This window comes from Montipora foliosa, chromosome 1 (genome assembly GCF_036669935.1).
Source record: "Montipora foliosa isolate CH-2021 chromosome 1, ASM3666993v2, whole genome shotgun sequence".
In the NCBI taxonomy this organism is placed as follows: Eukaryota; Metazoa; Cnidaria; class Anthozoa; order Scleractinia; family Acroporidae; genus Montipora; species Montipora foliosa.
This window is the reverse complement of record NC_090869.1, coordinates 64,148,357-64,168,356: the sequence shown is the minus strand read 5'-3', so window position 1 is coordinate 64,168,356 and position 20,000 is coordinate 64,148,357. Positions and strand designations below refer to the sequence as shown.

At 40.5% G+C, this 20,000-nt stretch overlaps 1 protein-coding gene across 1 annotated transcript in view; it reads right to left on the bottom strand.

The window, feature by feature from the left end:
- The window catches only part of LOC138004566 (uncharacterized), a 38,828-nt gene extending 25,828 nt beyond the window's left edge, over positions 1–13,000 (bottom strand). Inside the window, exons 1-2 of the mRNA XM_068851122.1 lie at positions 12,566–13,000; positions 2,231–2,720 (exon numbers count right to left, since the gene is read on the bottom strand). Of these exons, the coding sequence (XP_068707223.1) occupies positions 2,231–2,695 (465 nt within the window). The 5' untranslated portion in view covers positions 2,696–2,720; positions 12,566–13,000. The remainder of the gene's footprint in view (positions 1–2,230; positions 2,721–12,565) is intronic.
- Between the last annotated feature and the right edge of the window lie 7,000 nt (positions 13,001–20,000).

Here is a 20,000-nt window from a genome sequence, read left to right as displayed (position 1 = left end):
GCCATCTTAATTTGTAACTGAGATAACCTAGCATTTTGACGTTGGACGGTTTGGCAAATAGATTTTTACAGAAAAAAAAAAAGAGAAATACATTATTCCTTTAACGTGTTTGCCCATGAAGGTTTCTTTGGTGATTTTTTCGGGTAATATCTTCAGTTGCAGTGTATTTCTAGAATTGCGCGCAGTAAAATCATGATAAGTTTGGCTGTTATTTTTATTTTTTTGATGGAGTACGAACAGTAAGATGGATTCGCAAAGTTTCTTTTATTGTTGTACAATTGATCTCTCTGGAAACATGCAAATTTGAGTTTCTGGAGTGCGAGTTTTTATAGGTTAAATCAACTGGAAATATTATGAAGTGTGCAAACAAACCGTGTCATGTATAGTAAATAAATAAAGCCGTTTGATACACAGATATTCAAAACATGCATTCGTGTAACTTGCGATTTTATCGGCATCTCCTCCTGTTGATATCTATGTCCCTTGTCTCATCCAGGAAACCAATATGCATCGGCTTTCATTGCCATTTGAAAGAACCAGCTCTTTAGCTTTCAAAACATCAGGGAAGTTTGTGCCAAAGTACTTTCAACCCCATGGCCACAGAGCTCGACAACGGAATCGCTAATTTCACTCGTTCCAGAGATTCAAACCAGATTCTGGACAAGTTATGAGATGTTTCAGATGGCATATCTCCATTTATACAAATAAAATCAAGATGCACCGTCCACGGCATTGTAAGAACAAAAGGAAGCAAATTTTTTCGTACACTTATGGCGGATTAGTCTCGAGGACTTCGGGAGAGCTCCGCGCAATCACGATGGCATTTTCACTTCCGGCGTTTCAACAGTCAATCAGATCACGAGTTTGGTCGGCCAAATTTTGGCCGACCGTCCGGAATTCTTGAGAGACTTTTGGTCAGGCCCAATTTTAGCGAGCGACGACATAAGAGAACATATGGGCGAAGCTAAAAATGGGCCTGATCGCAGGTTATCGCCTTAACGGATCCTTTTCAGACCCTTTTCTCGGACGACGTTAGGACCTTTACAAAGCAGAAAGCAGAGTCCTTAAGCACCAATACTGGGTACGTGTCCACAGCAGCCTTTGCAGCGGGAATGTACTCAACATTGGTTAGTAGTTCACAAGAAATGCCTTTAAATTTTTAGCTTAGTAAGGTCCGTATTAGAATATGCAGCCCTAGTCTGGGCTGGCTTGCCATCCTATTTAAGTGACCTCCTGGAATCTGTTCAAAAAGAAGCACTGAGAATCATTTTCCCGGACCTGAATTACTGCCAGGCGCTGGTTCGAGCGGGTCTGCAGACGCAGACCAGACCTGTGTACGCTTTATCCAGGATCTATCTGTATCACCCTTCCCGTGTCTGGCAAGCCTGCTTCCCGAACGAACAAGCGTCAACCATGGATTTGGTCTTCGGTCAGGTTCTAGTAGACAGGTCACAAATATCAACAGACTCCAGCGTGCAGACAGGTTCATTACTTTCAAGTACACGTAGCACTGCGTTGTATTATATTTATTTACATTTTGTTTTAGCTTTGCTGACCCCTCTTGTAATTTACCCTAATGTTACAAGAAGAGTGATTAAACATATCTATCTATATCTATCTTTTTCTATTTTCGGGCGTCGGCCAAAACAGCCACTGCCAAGTCACAGGCACTTAAAGGATGTATAGTATCGCCCATGGCAGCAACATCTAGGGAAAACGATTCTTCTTCTTTTGTTGTAAACAAATGCACATCTTCAGGATTAGTGAAAACAATCACTAAAAACGAAAGAGCTTTTGTACTATCGGCAGAAATATACAATGGTTTATTCAATTTAACTGCTTAAATCAGACGAGGACAACGCGTCAGAGGACGTTCAAGTGCTTTGCCAGCTTTTTTCTGGGGGGAGCAAACGTCGTACCGCTATACCATCTTTCCCAACTATGTGTATACTTAAAGATTTTTAAAACATGTGTATTTTGCAAGTAATGTAAGTTTTAAATCATTTGTTATGCTGTTGTAAGTAATAGTTATTGTAGGTAATGTAGGATTGTTTCTAATGTAAAAAAGTAATTAAGTAGTAAAATACAAAAAAAAAAAATTCTTTCCCAATCTCTGAGTGAGCAATATATAACGTGTACTGAACCACTAAAGAACTCCTTTGTACATTTTTTCGCTCGCTTCATTCCTTGTCGCCGTGACACTTTAAGGTATACTATGGAAAAACCTTACCTCAGGCACCCCCGCAGTCCAGTTATATGTCGCTGCCACAACTGTTCCGTTTTGATTCTGGCATACTGATAGCCCCATTGGTGACAGGCGAAAGAACTTCTCACATTGCTGGCCGTTCCCGTGAGCCTGCTGCGCTAGGACATCCGTGGGTCTAGGAACTGGTCCACTCTCTACTTCTCTGTAATCACCAGTGTTTGGTCCAGCAGATAGCACTACGTAGTTATTTCCGGTATCAATCTCGTAGTAGGCCACATAGTTTGGGTCAAGGTCAAGTCGATAGATCGGACGAGTAGGGCCTCGCTCGTCAGATACGTTGACCGTGTTCACGTCTTTAAAGTCATCGAGATCGCTGAGCTCACCGACAATAGTGTCCAGGACTTCATATGGCAGTTTTAGCGCAGCGTGATTGGACACGGATGCGATTATGGCAGCAAGAAGCAATAAAGCGTGTGCACCTTTTGGCATCGTGCTTTCAAATAATCTCTCCCAGCTGTAAATAAAATGATGCATAATCAAAACAATGTACAAAGTAAGCAACAGATAAATAGGAGAGATATCAATATCTGAAATATATATTTGAACTGTGAGTATGTCAATCTAAGTGAAATTGATCATCGCAGAGGTTGGGAAGCAACTAAAACAGCTACCATCGATGATCCTGAGAAAATCCAGGCCCGGACGAGACTCGAATCCATAACCGTTTAATTGCGCTTCTCTTGCACTTAGAGTGACATACCCGCAGTTCAAATATATAATATTTCAGACATTTAATAATATCACACATACAATTATCAACAGAAATAATACAAACTAGCAAGTGGCCAGCTCCGCAGAAATTAAAGCCAACTTGCCGTCAAATTTCGCACAAAAACCAACTCGTATCACCTCTAAAATCCTCCCAAACGCTGTTCTACACAATCCAAACATCCAGTTTAAGTGATTTTTTACTAGACTGAAGGTACCCCCAAAAATGCATTGTTTTTTAACATGCCATAAGTGAAGCTCAAAATCTAACAATATTTGCACCGTTGACTCTCTAGCTCCCCTCTCTAGGTGGCAAGCTTTCAAAAAAAATCTTTTTGGAAAATGTATAGACGCTGTATGGCAATTCTTCAAATTCATGTGTTTTCAAATGTCCTACATTCGTGGGAAGGGTGGGTATGACTATCCTAAAGCTCGATAAGGTCAAGCTTAACACTGATTCTTACAGCACAAACTTAACACTTTTCCTTAAAGCACTACTGGTCTTCTTTTATGTTCATTCGATCGAAAAACAATCAGATGGCTTTACCGGAAAATCCGTACTTGTCCATCTAAAATGGATAATTATGTCACGTGACCTCCCGAAACAGTGAGGTTAAAGGGGCTGTGTTGAAAAATTTAGACAAATCCGTCGAAGGAGCGTGTAGATTGTAAAACGGCACAAAATGAACTGCACTGCCCTGACACAACCCCTTTGAGGAAATACGGTTCCCAGCTGCACGCAAAATTTTCCTATCGCACAGATATTCAGTTTGTGATATTATGAGATTACCAGAAAAAGATAGAGCCAGATTTGCCCTTCTAAGAGAATGTCAACATTGTTAAAATGAACGGACCCTAGGAGACAATTGAACGTATTGAATAATAATAGGAAGTATACCGGCTGTTGACCGACACTAGTACTATTTATCCATAGCAATTTGTAGAATAATTGGAGATTCTCAACCCCCTGAATTACCTTGGGCGAGCTATTTGTCCACTTGGTTCTTTGAAAAGTTCTATGAACCGTTTACATGAGGAGAGCCAGAAAACTAGTGGGGGTTGTCTCGCCTCGGCAGGTAGGGTGCCCTGGCATGCGAGACAACTTTTTTCCATGTAAACAGTTTGACTCGACTACCCAGAACGAGACAGCAAGGCCTTAAATGTGCGCGCATGAAATTAAAATGAAAGAAGCAACAAGTCTAGGGCCTGATAGTCTATCTGTTGCTAGCGTTCCGTTTCGAATCAAAAGGCTTTTCCCGCCAAAATCCTCACTGCAGCCAACGGAAACGACGATTCTTAGATTATGTGCATCATTTTGTCTCGGTTGCGCAATTCTCATGTGAACAACGAGAGCTATCTCGGGTAACCAAGACCAGCTAATTGAAGATATTTTGGCGCTAAACGTGGTTCAAATTTCCCGAAAACCGCGTACACCGGATGTCTAGATAACAAAGAACAGCTTTTAGGAAGTTTTGAGCCAATACGAATTCAATTTCGATTTTGTAGCGAAACTTGAGGCAAAGTGAGAGTAAATTTCTAAAGAAAAAATGACGATCTCAACATGAACTCTTAACATTGCATTTTTTCAAAAATAAAAATGCGCATGACGTGAAAAGCTATACAGTGCATTTGGTAACATAATAGGCTACATCTGGACAACATTTGAGAAAACGTGCACTCTTAAGTTGCTTCACAAAGTGCGATGATCGCCATACTTCACAAAGTGCGATGATCGACATACCTGCAGTTCAAATATATGACATTTCATACATTCACTATCTCTCATATATACGGGTTATTGACTAAGCTTGTTCGGTCAAGATGGCTGGATATCGGCCAAGTTCTTTTTTTGCGTGTTTTATCTTCTCGGTCCATAAACACAAAAAGGAACGAGGCCAACATCCAGCTATCTTGATCGAACAAGCTTGGTTAATAAAGGGGAGCAACTTCAGAATACCCGGCCACTCACGCCCTCCTTAAATCTACGTATACTGCTCCCGTGGTCCGCAGTCGGCTAAGAAGTCAATATGTATTTACTAAGTGTTGAAGTGAAGTGCTACCGCGGTCCGCAGTCCCGCTTCACATGATCTCGTGAAAGGTGTAGTTGACCGAACCGCAAAAGGAAAGCTAAAATTTTACGAGAATGCTTAGGCCTAATCAGTAATGCGTTCGATGCAAGCGGCATATTTCGTGACGTTTATATAAGAATACTATGTATATTATGTCGACTGCGGGACTGCGGTAGCAGGATTTGATGAGATATTTCAGTGGCCGGGTATTCTGATAAAACACCAAAAAATTATCTTTGGACCAAGCAAGAAATCCCGAGCGGGCAAGATAGCTCCATCTTGCCCGTTCGGGTAGCCAATAACAGCGCGGGATTTGGCTCATCTTGCCTGCTCACGGAGCTAGTCATATAATAAATATTTTTATGCCGAACATTGTACTGAACTGAATTCGGAAGCTCTCTGTACGTAGGGTCGCACTAGTTTGCTGCATATATGATATGACGTACAACAAATGATCAACTCGTGAATTGGCATTTCTTGGCCACTTATACTGTGGCGGTTTTAATCGAAACTCCAAAAAACGTTAGTTGTTAACAATGTCCATGGTAATTAAATTATCATTTTCGGCAAAGGCACGGCTGGTAAGTGACTAAATACATAGCATAAATGTCAATCCGAAATGTGGCGATAAGGGCGAGGAGGGAGGGGAAAATGTTTTCGCCAAGAGGTATACTAGCTGCGAAAGCAAGAGGGAATATTTGAGAATGCGACCAGTCTTTTATACTGGCTAGCCTGCGCAGCAAGCGTTCCTGTTTGACAAAAGAGCTTCGAAACGATTTTCCGCAAACTGGCCGCGCGAAAGTTGGGGCAAGAGACTGAGGGAACGCTTGCAAGAAGACCCCCTATTTTTGAAAAACCCGTTCGCCCACGAACGGGGGCTTCAGATTGGTGCGGCATAGTCACGATAATTGACAGGTGACAAATTCTGGAGCAAAATATTTCTTCTGAGTTCTAGCGTGACAAAGGGAATGGTGGAAGATGTGGATAGTTTTGAATCGTGTGTCGAAGCTGAGGGAATCGGGTCTCGGGTTTTACATTGAAAAGGGAACAAGAACTGTCAATGCGCCATCTCTTTAACTGTATAGATGTAATGGCCGTTTTGCCAACAGGATTCGGAAACTAATTTTTCAGATGTTTGTCATGTTGTGCGGAGTGCGAAATAAAATACCTTAAAACGAAGAACAGGTTTCTCGAGTATCATCGTGGTTTCTCCATTTCAAAGCATCATACGCGATCAAGTAAGTGGTTGAGGTAAATTCTATGGGAATGACAGCCTGTGATTTAAATGAAAATCTGGACTGCTTAGACGATATCCATCAAGGGAAATTCAATATTATTTACATGTCAGCTGAAGCCGCTATGGCGTTTCCGTAATTCACTAAAAGCGAAAGATTCGATCGTTATTTAACAAAACTTTGGCAGCGCTTATTGTCGACGAAAAGTTTGGACTGAACTGAAGTAAGCTTTTCGTTCGCTTGCGAAAGATACTTTATTTACGCAGGATGAATTAATAAAATGCCTGCGAACTATCAGTATCCACATGTTTCAGCATCAAGGAAGTTCGTCAAATTCTCTGCTTACCTTGCCTAATGTAAGCTTGAGTCCTATATCATGGATCGAGACAAGATGAAGACAACTACGCATCCTGTTAAATCTTCTCTTATTGTGAGAAGAAAGCGGCTCCTTTGTACATGCGATTAATTAACGCACTTTTACATGCTATTTGATCTACGATTTCGTGACGATTTGACCAAAAACGTTCTGTGGATTATCAAACTAGCGTGGAGGTTTGCCTGTAATTTCCAGGAGATTTAGTACGATCCATTTCGTCAACCACTCTGCACCAAGAAATAGCCAAAAAAGTCGCACTGAAATCGTCGCTAGTTTAAAACTTAAACGTCTTGAATGGTTCCATGGTCAGCTTTGCTGGAGATTTGCATTTAACGGCCTTACTACCCATCGAACTCTGTACGAGTTATGTTTCTAAATTTCGTATTTTACTAGCCTGCGTAGCAAGCGTTCCTTTTCGACAAAAAGAGCTTCAAAACGATTTTCCGCAAACTGGCCGCGCGGAAGTTGGGGCAAGAGACTGAGGGAACGCTTGCAAGAAGACCCCCTATTTTTGAAAAACGCCCACCTTTTTATGGTTGACTTGACACACGCTGATTGACGTCTTATTAACAAATTAGCCAATAAAAGATAACCATGTTAACACATGTTGGCTTCCAACAAAACAAACCGAGGCACCGAGGAAACACCGAGTGATCAACGCAGAATTTGCCAGTGTGATTTTAAATGTTAAATTTGTAACGACAGCTTCTAAGCCGGGAACGACTGGTTATGTTTCTTCTGAGAATTTGTTTAAACCATCGAAAAGAAACTTACGGGCAAATTCTAGCTGATATTTGCAGAGCGGTTGGAATAGAAGTTATCGAAAACAACAGCCAATTTTCAGAACTTGTAAGCAATCCGTGCGCTCGTAAAATACGAAATTTAGAAACTCGTACAGAGTTCGATGGGTAGTAAGTAAAGCCGTTAAATGCAAATCTCCAGCAAAGCTGACCATGAAACTATTCAAATAGGTTTAAGTTTAAAACTAACGACGATTTCAGTGCGACTTGCTGGCTATTTTGTTGGTGCAGAGTGGTTGACGAAATGGATCGTACTAAATCTCCTGGAAATTACAGGCAAACCTCCTCGCTAGTTTGATAATCCACAGTACGTTTTTGGTCAAATCGTCACGAAATCGTAGATCAAATAGCACGTAAAAGTGCCTTAAAAAATCGAATAACTTTACAGAGGAACCACTTTCTTCTCACAATAATTAAGAGAAGATTTAACAGGCTGCGTAGTTGTCTTCGTCTTGTCTCAATCCATGATATAGGACTCAAGCTTACATCAGGCAAGGTATGCAGAGAATTTGACGAATTTCCTTGATCCTGAAACATGTGGATTCTGATAGTTCGCAGGCATTTTATTTATTCATCCTGCGCAAATAAAGTATCTTTTGCAAGCGAGCGAAAAGCTCACTTCAGTTCAGTCCAAACTTTTCGTCGACAATAAGCGCTGCCAAAGTTTTGTCAAATAACGATCGAATCTTTTGCTTTTAATGAATTAGGGAAACGCCATAGCGGCTTCAGCTGACACGTAAATAATATTGAATTTCCCAAGCAGTCCAGATTTTCATTTAAACTAACCCTCCGTGAGAGTACACTAGGTTGCCTGTGGTACGTGCAGCGTTCCAGGCACTTTCTTTCAAGTTGGGGGGTCATTAAGACCATTTGTTATATGGCTTGTGTTTCTAGGGGATATAACGCGCGCTCTGATTGGCTAATTGTGACTGAATTGTAGGGCATTATTCTCCCGTAATGCCCACGGGCCGATTACGGGCTTGCAAAAACAAAGCAAAAGGTAATTAAATCACACACACAGACACACACACATACATATAAGTTTGTGTTTGTCACGTGATGAGAAGATTACTGGGAAAATTTGCATGTATTCAAGAAGTTTTTTTCTTCCCATTTGAGCTTACAGACCTTTGTCATTGCATTCCACTCAATGCTGTAGGTAAGGTGGAACTGCTAGTCTCTAATTTAATGCACGTAAGGTACATCAAAATAAGTAGCCTCTTTTGCCAAATGGAATGCATCGGCAACTGCTTGTATTACAAGTGCTTCAGCCCATGTACTCTGTTGTGACATATTAGCAAAATACCTTGCCCATGAATCCCCTGTAATACTTTCAATGAATCTGTCTGGGTTAGCTCTCATATATTGAACACCAACACTACGAATGTTCATATGATACCTAGGTGCACCATACAGTTGATGAGATACTGCTCTAAAAAAACAATCACCTGCACCACCAACATCTAATATTGACAAGCCACGTTGAGCTAATCTAGATTGCAACAACAAATAACCATTAACAGGACCTGGGTTCAACTCAATGTCACCTGAAGTACATATCTTTGCCCTTGAAACACAATACTTTTCTTGTTGTTTATTACACTTTATTGAATAACAGTTATTCAAGCCACAACCATCATTAACATAAAGCAATACATCTGTATGTTTATGCTTACTAGTATTAGTTCTTGTTTTGATATAAATATCATGAGTCATACAACGGCAAGCTGAAGAAGTATTCTTTCCAACAGGTCTACTTCTACACAATCTAGTGGCAAGGTAAATTCGGAAATCAATGGCTAGAAAGTTTTTCAGCCCAGACGAATGTGGTGTGTTGTAAATAATATAACGCTTAATACGCTTTATACTTGACTTACTTTTTTTGAACATTTTAATGATTTTCTTAAATCGCAATCTCGATGGTTCTCTGTCACGGCAGGCATATTTACAAGTAAACTTTGAATTACTTCTTGACCGTTTGGATACTTCTTCATCTCCATTCCTACCAGTATTTAAGCTTGAATCAGTACACAGGTCTTTAGAGCAATGTTTGTTGTCCTGGGTGGCCACATAAGTTCTTTGGTGTCGCGTGATCTCGTCAATTCTGCCCATGTTTGTCCTGTTTTTAGTGGCCGTTTCGCTCATTAAGAAGTGTTCGTTTCGCTCATATAAGTTCGTCATGGCCGACAAATAAGGCACATTCTCACCAAAGCTTAGCACATTAGCATAAGATTTACTCATTTTCTGGTCACTCTCCAGCAAGCTGGAATTTATATACCCCCCGTGAGCTTGAGGGGTCGAAGAGCAAACGCTCATCTCCTCGCCATGTTTAACGCCTGGGCGAGTCAAAGGCTCCTGAAATTCAGTCTTCAAGTTGACCATAGTACTGAAGTCAACTCCACTTCAATTTAGGAAAGACGCTTGGTATTAATGGTCGTGTTAAAGCTACAAAATCACCCCAATGCAATGCACAATCAATGCGGGCTGCCACGATGCATGCACTCACGCTGATTGCGCGGTTGCTATTTCAATATGGCGATGGGCTCGGACTGCGCGGTTACTATTCCAACATGGCCTCGGGTTCGGGCAGTCTCGTTAAGGCCGACTAATTACGAACATTGTCTACACCTGAGTGAGTGAGTGAGTGACACATTTGCATATCGGAGTCCCCGCAAGAAACCCGTTTCTACGCTTCGCGTATCCACGAGTTTAAAAACCATATAATAAACTACTTACTAACCGAGCTAGCTCAAGCCATACTGGGGAATATTGCCCCTGTCACGACCTCGGAAAATGACGAAACAGATCCTTTTCTGAGGTTAAAAACCTGGCTACCGGCCTGTTTACTCTTTTTCCTACTTTCCCAACTGCGAGAAAACCGCGGTAAATCGCCAAAAAATGTTTTTTTTTCTCAAAAAATATTTAAAGTTAGGGGAAAAAAATGAATCATTTTCAAGCTAAGTAAATAAGCTTTCCAACAGCATATAACTTATTTACAGACAACTGAAACATTTTATAAAAGCGAAAGTTGAAAGAAAAAATTTAAGAAAAATAACAGTAAAATATGTTTTCCAGACAAAATTTGGTCATTTTAGCGTTACGAATTACGAATTTTTGGATGCAAAACTAAACTTTTCTGCAATTTATCTGCTTTCTTGGACATCAGTTCGACCGAAAACTGACGAGGCACGAATATTTTTAGATTTTTAGGAATAATCGGATTAGCGATCAATGCGTAATGTGATAATGCGATAAAAGTGTCAAATTTGCGACCCGTTGCTAACGGCAACGGAAGCGATCGCATTACGAATAATTAACCTCTGTTTGCCAAAAACCACCCAAATAACCGATTTTTCGACGGAAAATTCATCCCTGAGGATAAAACTATTCACTGGACATGTAATAAAGGTAAATATGTTCGAGCGAAAGCTAAAACAAGCGAAAATTTTGACGGAAAACACAATTATGTGAGATCAAAGGAACACGTGGTGAAGACACGCAATTGCATCGCTATGAAAATAATCTTAACTTTTCAGCGATTTTAACGCTTGAAATTCCATCCAATCCACCTGGTCTATTTGAATTCACTATTATTGCTGCCCTACGAATCTTCAGTGTTCTACATAACAGCACACTTGGTAAAAGACGGCTCGACGGGCGACAGATTGTTGTCGAAGTCCATTACTTGTCGCTTTTAAGATTCCACCGCCTGTATTGTTCAGTATTCATTTGCCTTGCCATTATTGAGCTTTATAAAAGTATATTTTGTTCAAAGATCCACTAAAACGCCATTCGCGTTACATGACTTTCGACGCCATTGCTGGTTAAGTTTAATCGTTCTACTGTGTCCACCAGAGAAATCTACGCATTTCTCACTACCCTCTCGATCCTAAGAAAATACGCGCAGAAGGCTCTATGCACAAAGACACCACTTAGCAGGGAAGTGACAGGCAAGACTTTTACCGACACGGAAAAAAAAAAAAAGAAAATAAAAACACCGAACAAATGCTACCCTTTTTCCGACTGGGATTGCCATACTGGCAACCCAGTAATTACAGGCTGTCATTCCCATAGAATTCACCTCAACCACTTACTTGATCGCGTATTATGCTTTGACATGGAGAAATCACAATGATACTCGAGAAGCCGGTTCTTCGTTTTAAGTTCTTTTATTTCGCACTCCGCACATCATGACAAACATCTGAAAAATTAAGCTTTTTCCCAATCCTGTTGGCAAAACGGCCATTACATCTATACAGTTAAAGAGATGGAGCATTGACAGTTCTTTTTTCCTTTTCAATGTAAAACCCGAGACCCGATTCGCTCAGCTTCGACACACGATTCAAAACCTTCCACATCTTCCACCATTGCCTTTGACACGCTAGAACTTAAGAGAAATATTTTGCTCCAGAATTTGTCACCTGTCAATTATTGTGACTGTGCCGCACCAATCAGAAGCCCCCGTTCGTGGGCGAATGGGTTTTTCAAAAATAGGGGGTCTTCTTGCAAACGTTCCCTCAGTCTCTTGCCCCAACTTTCGTGCGGCCAGCTTGCAGAAAATCGGTTCGAAGCTCTTCTGTCGAACACGAACGCTTGCTACGCAGGCTAGTATTTTACGAGCGCACGGATTGCTTTAATACAAGTTCTGAAAATTGGCTGTTGTTTTCCGGATAACTTCTATTCCAACCGCTCTGTAAATATCAGCTAGAATTTGTCCGTAAGTTTCTTTTCGATGGTTTAAACAAATTCTCGGAAGAAACATAACCAGTCGTACCCGGCTGAGAAGCTGCCGTTACAAATTTGACCAAACTTGTTCAGTCAAGATGGCTGGATATTGGCCTCGTTCCTCGCGCTTGGTCATTAGCCCATATATCACTATTGCAAACTTATTCTTACTTCAGTTGGGAGAAAAAAACGACAAGAAAACCATAGAGACTTCTAAGCAAAAAAAATGCCAATTGTTTTCGGGTTTCAAAGACAAAACTTGACACGGAAGGAGAAGGAGTGTCCCAATCCATGTAATTAAGAAGGTACAAAACGAAGTGTCTAGTGAACATTGAAAACGTTGACCGTTTTACAGCCACCTACTGAAGTTAAACTATCCTGCTTACCTGCTTAATTTCGCTGAGTTTGGCTATTCTCAGAATAAGTTGAAACTCCTTGAAGACGCTCGTTGCTCTCTGCTATTTCCCTCAAGTGCGTGAAACTGGAAATGGACGCTCCTATTTATAGCAAAAAAGCTCTTCCGTTGTCGCTTTCTTGACGTATTCATCGGTATGGACAACGAAAACGGTACTTGTTTGACGCTGAAGGAACAGGCAATGTTTCCTCTCCTTCAGCGTATCCCAATAAGTTCCGTTTTTGCTCTCAGCCGCGACGGAACGTTTCCGGAATGCTGAAGGAGGATTCGGGTTTTGCATGCCTGTAAAGGATTGCGTTACCATGTTTCCGTTTTGTGTCGATTTCACAATTTAGTTCAATTATTCCTTCCATCATTTGTAATAGTCGCACGCTCGAAATTGCTTTGTCAGTTTTTTACGTCCTTTCAAGCGCAAAAGGAAGTCAACAAAGCTCCACTGAGTAATTATCGCAGGGGAATGTCGCCAGTGTTTGTAATCCGGCTTTTGAAATCTACCAGCAGCCGGGATGTCATCTCCAAGACCTCCCCGGTCTAAAAAGAAAGAATTTTTTCGCATAAATCAGGGCCCACGTTTTAAGTATCGCATTTTTTCTGGAAGAGTAAGAACTAAAGACCCGTTTAAACGGTTTCAGCATTTGCTTCAACATGCATTCAACACTTTGTTGAACCAAACGTTCGGTGCGTTTGAACAGGTCGTCCAACATTGTTGAAAGCGTGTTGAAACAGTTTAAAAGGGCCTTAAAAGAATGGGAACAAACGACTTGGCATGGGGGTATACTTTTCTTGTTTTTCTTTCGGGTTAACATCTCAACATCTAGACCACAGCAATCTATTAAGCAGCCTCTTGTAGTATTGTATGGTTAATTTTCTTTGCAACGCAGACAAGGTTTCAGGAATGTTGAATTGCACAAGCAAAGATCGAAGTTTAAGAGCAAATTAGTCAAATTGAGATTGTAATTACGAGTTGAATGCTGTGAAATTTCAATTGCGAGTGCAAATTCCATGTCTCTCTTGGCCGCTTATAAGAATACTATTTGATCGATACCGGCTAATTTACTAGGCTGGATATTAAAAAGAAAATGTGGTAGAATCGCCATAAAGAGCTTAATCCCATTTTGAACAATTGAAAGTTATTACGCGTTCATTGTGACGGTTTTCAGAGGAAATTCTCCAAACCAGACTTCAAACTTATACTGTCGTCTCAAAATTTTACCCGAATCAGCAGTGAACAGGTTCTAAAAGTGTGGTTACAAGAATGAAGTCGTGAGGCTTAGCAGTTGCTTGTCTTCAACAGATGTTCGGTTGCTACCCGTTGAAATTCATGACAAGATATATTTTGAAATACGCGTGTAAGGAAATTGGAGGATCCCCCAGAAAATTAGAGGTACTGAAAGGGGGGTGTTTGAAAAATATAACACTCTCAAGGGGAGGAGGGGGGGGGGGGGGGTGGGGATACCTTAAATAATGAAAACAATAATTGTCATTAGTATATATACTCACTCAGTGAACTTGGCGTTTCAAGCAATATGATTGGTTCGCTATCTCGGAGTAATTGAGCATAATTACTATACATATATATATCTCCGTAGGGAGTGAATAATGCGTGATCCAAACAAAACAAATGGCCGGCGTAAACTCGCCAGCATTTATGAATCGGAAATATTGAGAATACAAGATGATGCTGTGCTACAGAACACAAAGAGAGCCACAACATTTGGCCTGAAAGTTTTCAAAGGTAAGAGAAGAGTTCATACTTTTGCCAACCAGTGTTTGACTCTCCTTCAGCGTATCCCAAGAAGTTCAGTTTTTGCTCTCAGCCGCGACGGAACGTTTCCGGAATGCTGAAGGAGGATTCGGGTTTTGCATGCCTGTAAAGGATTGCGTTACCATGTTTCCGTTTTGTGTCGATTTCACAATTTAGTTCAATTATTCCTTCCATAATTTGTAATAGTCGCACGCTCGAAATTGCTTTGTCAGTTTTTTACGTCCTTTCAAGCGCAAAAGGAAGTCAACAAAGCTCCACTGAGTAATTATCGCAGGGGAATGTCGCCGCCAGTGTTTGTAATCCGGCTTTTGAAATCTACCAGCAGCCGGGATGTCATCTCCAAGACCTCCCTGGTCTAAAAAGAAAGAATTTTTTCGCATAAATCAGGGCCCACGTTTTAAGTATCGCATTTTTTCTGGAAGAGTAAGAACTAAAGACCCGTTTAAACGGTTTCAGCATTTGCTTCAACATGCATTCAACACTTTGTTGAACCAAACGTTCGGTGCGTTTGAACAGGTCGTCCAACATTGTTGAAAGCGTGTTGAAACAGTTTAAAAGGGCCTTAAAACAATGGGAACAAACGACTTGGCATGGCGGTATACTTTTCTTGTTTTTCTTTCGGGTTAACATCTAGACCACAGCAATCTATTAAGCAGCCTCTTGTAGTATTGTATGGTTAATTTTCTTTGCAACGCAGACAAGGTTTCAGGAATGTTGAATTGCACAAGCAAAGATCGAAGTTTAAGAGCAAATTAGTCAAATTGAGATTGTAATTACGAGTTGAATGCTGTGAAATTTCAATTGCGAGTGCAAATTCCATGTCTCTCTTGGCCGCTTATAAGAATACTATTTGATCGATACCGGCTAATTTACTAGGCTGGATATTAAAAAGAAAATGTGGTAGAATCGCCATAAAGAGCTTAATCCCATTTTGAACAATTGAAAGTTATTACGCGTTCATTGTGACGGTTTTCAGAGGAAAAAATGTCAATATTTTCTCCAAACCAGACTTCAAAGTTCTACTGTCGTCTCAAAATTTTACCCGAATCAGCAGTGAACAGGTTCTAAAAGTGTGGTTACAAGAATGAAGTCGTGAGGCTTAGCAGTTGCTTGTCTTCAACAGATGTTCGGTTGCTACCCGTTGAAATTCATGACAAGATATATTTTGAAATACGCGTGTAAGGAAATTGGAGGATCCCCCAGAAAATTAGAGGTACTGAAAGGGGGGTGTTTGAAAAGTATAACACTCTCAAGGGGGAGGGGGGGGGGGGGGGGGGATACCTTAAATAATGAAAACAATAATTGTCATTAGTATATACTCACTCAGTGATCTTGGCGTTTCAAGCAATATGATTGGTTCGCTATCTCGGAGTAATTGAGCATAATTATGTAATAATAATACATGTAACCTGCGGATTTAAGGAACTGAAAAAATGTCAGCATCATGTCTTATAGTGAGCTGACAGATTCAGTCATGATTTACGTATCCAAGTGAAATTGAGTTCTGAGTTTGTCCAGGGCAAGTGATGTGAAATCAACTCCTGGGAAGCATTTCGTATGAATGTTTTTGGCATTTCGTGTACTAGCGCAGGAGCACAAAACTTTGCAGAAGGGCTGGGACATACAGGAAATGATGAAACCTTTGCTAGAAGCCACATTGGGAGCTTGATTTGGTTTGAATGTACGACTAATTTTTGACTATATATGCACGTAAAGTATCATAATGCTGAATTTTCAATAAAGAAACACATAAAAATTTAGTTGATGTAAGTGGCTTCGGGGTTGCAAATGGAAGAATTTGGGGAAAAAAGATAGATGCGTAACAATATCTGAACACAAGCAATATTTTAATGAATCAAATGTTGCTAATAATTTTTAACCCAATAAGATTAACAATTTTACCTGGAGGTTTTAACAAAAAGTTCAATAGAGATAGAGGGTGCATTTCTTTGGGGTTATCAGGATCAGGATCAGTGATCCAAGATCAGTGGAATAATGGTGCATCAAAGGAACTGATGAATCCTCTGTGGTCACGGACTCGTCAGTTCCTTTGATGAACCATGTGAGTAATCTTGGATCACTGATCACGATCCAGATCACCCCAAAAGAACACACCCAAAGTGTCATCATAATAGATTTCAGGAACAACAAACAGAAAGATTACTAAAAAAACAACAGAGTTCAATGTACAGCGAAGTTCATTATGGTATCGTATGACTTTAAACACCAGAATCTTTGAAGTTTTCTTATTATTGACCCTGTAATTTTATGCCAGTGTGTTTACCAAGTTCAAGCTTTAATGCTTTAATAGGAATACTCCTAAAACAGTATACACTATACTAGGAGATAAAAATGGGCGTTACTAAACACAGGAACGGAACGGAATATACCGGAATAAACCGGAATATGCCGGAATGAGGCGGAATAACACCGGAATGAAACGAAATGAACAAGAATGGTACCGGAATATACCGAAACGAGCCGGAATGACACCGGAATGACACCGGAATGAGGTGGAATGACACCCAAATAAAGCGGAATATACCGGAATGAACCTGAAAGTGCGAAAATTTTGTTTTAGTTAGCGCCGACCGATTTTCCGTTGTCTCAGTCAGCTTTTGTTGTGTCACGTGATTCCCTAAGGGAATTGCATGTGTTTTTGCCTTTTGTAACATTTGGAACACTTTGATCACGAGAAAATGAATAATAATTTGTTGTGGAAGTAACCTTTTTTTTCGTGAACGAATACAGTAGCAACATAAAAAAGAATGTTATGCTAATTGTTTTTGTCTATGGATCTCGGAGGCGGCTTTCACTGTGCGAGTCAGAAAATCCGTGAACATTTTTATTTCATTCTGACAGGTCAATTGTGTATTGACCAATCACAATCAAGTTCAGTGAACCACAAACTAATTACCGTTGCTGCTTGCCTGCTTCCCACCACCCACACGTGATGGAGATATACGGAAATAGATTCGTTCAAAGGGCCGGAAGACTTCTTTTCTCTTCCCGATTGTTGGCAATAATGCCATCGAACCTGAACGCAGTGTTTCCTCGTTTGAAGAAAGAAGTCACAAGCACAGAAAAAAGATCGATCGATCGTCGTTCAAAGCCTTGTTACTTCCCCTTTAATGTAAACTGTTTCTTTATTCTGTCAGTCTCTCTATTCTGCAACATTTATTCATTCACAGAATGAATCATTTTTTGTTCCTTGTCATTCCGGTCCACGCTAATCAGCTTGATTCTGGTGTCCTTCTGGCCCGGGTTACTCGAAGCATGGTTAGCCCTAACCAGCGTTAAATACCATGGAAACCTATAACCAATGGTTAGCGCTAGCCAGGCTTCGAGCAACCGGTCCCTGGTTTATTCTGCCTTATTCTGTTGTCATTCTACCTCGTTCCGGTATATTCCGGTAACATTCTTGTTCATTCTGTCTCATTCCGGTGTCATTCCGCCTCATTCCGGTATATTCTGGTACCATTCTAGTCCATTCCGTTTCATTCCGATGTCATTCCGCCTTGTTCCGGCATATTCCGGTTTATTGCGGTATATTCCGCTTTATTTGGGTGTCATTCCGCCTCATTCCGGTGTCATTCCGGTGTCATTCCGGCTCGTTTCGGTATCTTCCGGTACCATTCTTGCTCATTTCGTTTCATTCCGGTGTTATTCCGCCTCATTCCGGCATATTCCGGTTTATTCCGGTATATTCCGTTCCGTTCCGTTCCGTTCCTGTGTTTAGTAACGCCCGATAAAAATAAATATGTAAATAAATAAATTAGTAATATATATATATAAGAAAATTATTTACATTTCAAAATCTACATTTAAAGTTGCTTACTGTACAGTATTTATCTACACAAGAATTAATATTATAGTAGCCTGATCATGGAAGCTATGTGGAAACATGAAATGAATAGATGAACTTGGCATCATGCAAAGTGCTAATCTACTGTACAAAAAGGTCCAAAACAAACATTGTGAGCAAGTGTAGTACACAAATTGGATAAACCAAAACACTACTTCATTCCATATTTCGTATTGTCCAACAACTTGTTTCAATGTTGGTAAATAAAAGACATTCATGTAAAACATCATTAGCATTATAATCCAAAAACGATCCTTGAAACGCGACAAAGCATCTATTGTTTTAAGAAAATTGTCATGAGAGCCGATTCTTGATCGGTTATGTTCAACAGAGATTCCCATATTACTTACTTCTGACGAAATCGTGGGCTAGCAGACTCTTGTCAAATGTGTGTGGATGGTTCGTCCAATTCGATTCAACAACAACAGCAAGTAACTTCAGAGCCTTTCGAATACTTTCAGAAACTTTCAGATATTCTCAGGTATTCTCAAGCAGGTTTGCTGAGCAGTTTCAAGCCTTTAAATGTTGGCTTGCGAGAGTCAATAAATTATGACTCGTAAGTTTTAATGTGGCGCTACCTGTACCAAAGGTCCAGACCGTGAATTGAAATGTTGTCCTGTGAGAGCACAACTCCTCGATGTAATCCGAACTTACTAGAAGACAAGCCGACTGTAGGAAAGCCGGCGTGTAAAATCCAAGCAGAAAAGAAGAACGAATAACCAGATAAAAAACGATCTTCGACAACGCACTGTGTTACACCCACAAAATGGCCGCTTTCTGAAGCTTAGAAGTTTATGTAGCTTAGCCGAGCGTAGACTGGGGCCTATCGTCGACGATAGGAAACCACGTGACAACCACTCTATCCAGGAACAAGAGGCTACTAGTAGCCTATACTCGGGCCTGCAAAAGTACAGTGAGTGGTGTATGGTCAATTTAGCGCTAAAGAAAAGAACAGAGAGAAGTTTGTCCTTCTCACATCGGCCTTACATTGCGATTCTCATGATGTTCGACTGTGTATGTAGTGAATACCCGGACCCAGATTATCTTCATTACAGGTGGTGACAATGACCACTGGACCATGGAAAAGAGGTAAAAATAGTGTATTTATGCCAAAGTGGCTAAGCCTGACATTGTTTTTTACTGATCGATGGGTATTCTTGCTCAGTGTTTGAGAAAGGAAACACTAATTGAACGGCTTAAGGTGAAACGAAATGATTCGTCGAAACATCTTTTCCAGAAAAAAATGAAGGAGAAACGAAGGTGAGATGTGAAAACATGTTTCCAAGATGACCAAACGTTCGTGCAGTGGTGCACGTAAAGGTCACTTTGTCACGTGCGCGACACGTGAAGATGTGCACTATATCTCGACACTTGAAAATACTTCCAGAAGTGCAAAAGTTCCTTGAGGCCATGCCAAATGAATCCATAGCACGAGAATCAAATATTTAAAATATACCATTTGTTGTAATTTAAATACTCGCAGTAATACGCACCCAATTGTCAAAATAAATATGTTATTTGCCAGCTGGGAGGTCCGTATAGGGAAAAACCGCGACCGAGGCCTTGAAATTGCTGCTTTTTCAAGAACGATGTCACAGTTTTTTGCTATACAGACCGACCCTTTGCTGGTAAATAACTTTTTTTTTCCTCTCCCCCATCCTCTCTGAAATCACTTGTTTTAATTGTTGACTCGCACCGCGCTTGATAGTGAATGCAGTATTAAAGCGACTTACAAACTGAACGTTTCAAGAGAAATTCCATTTCGAAACCTCTTGT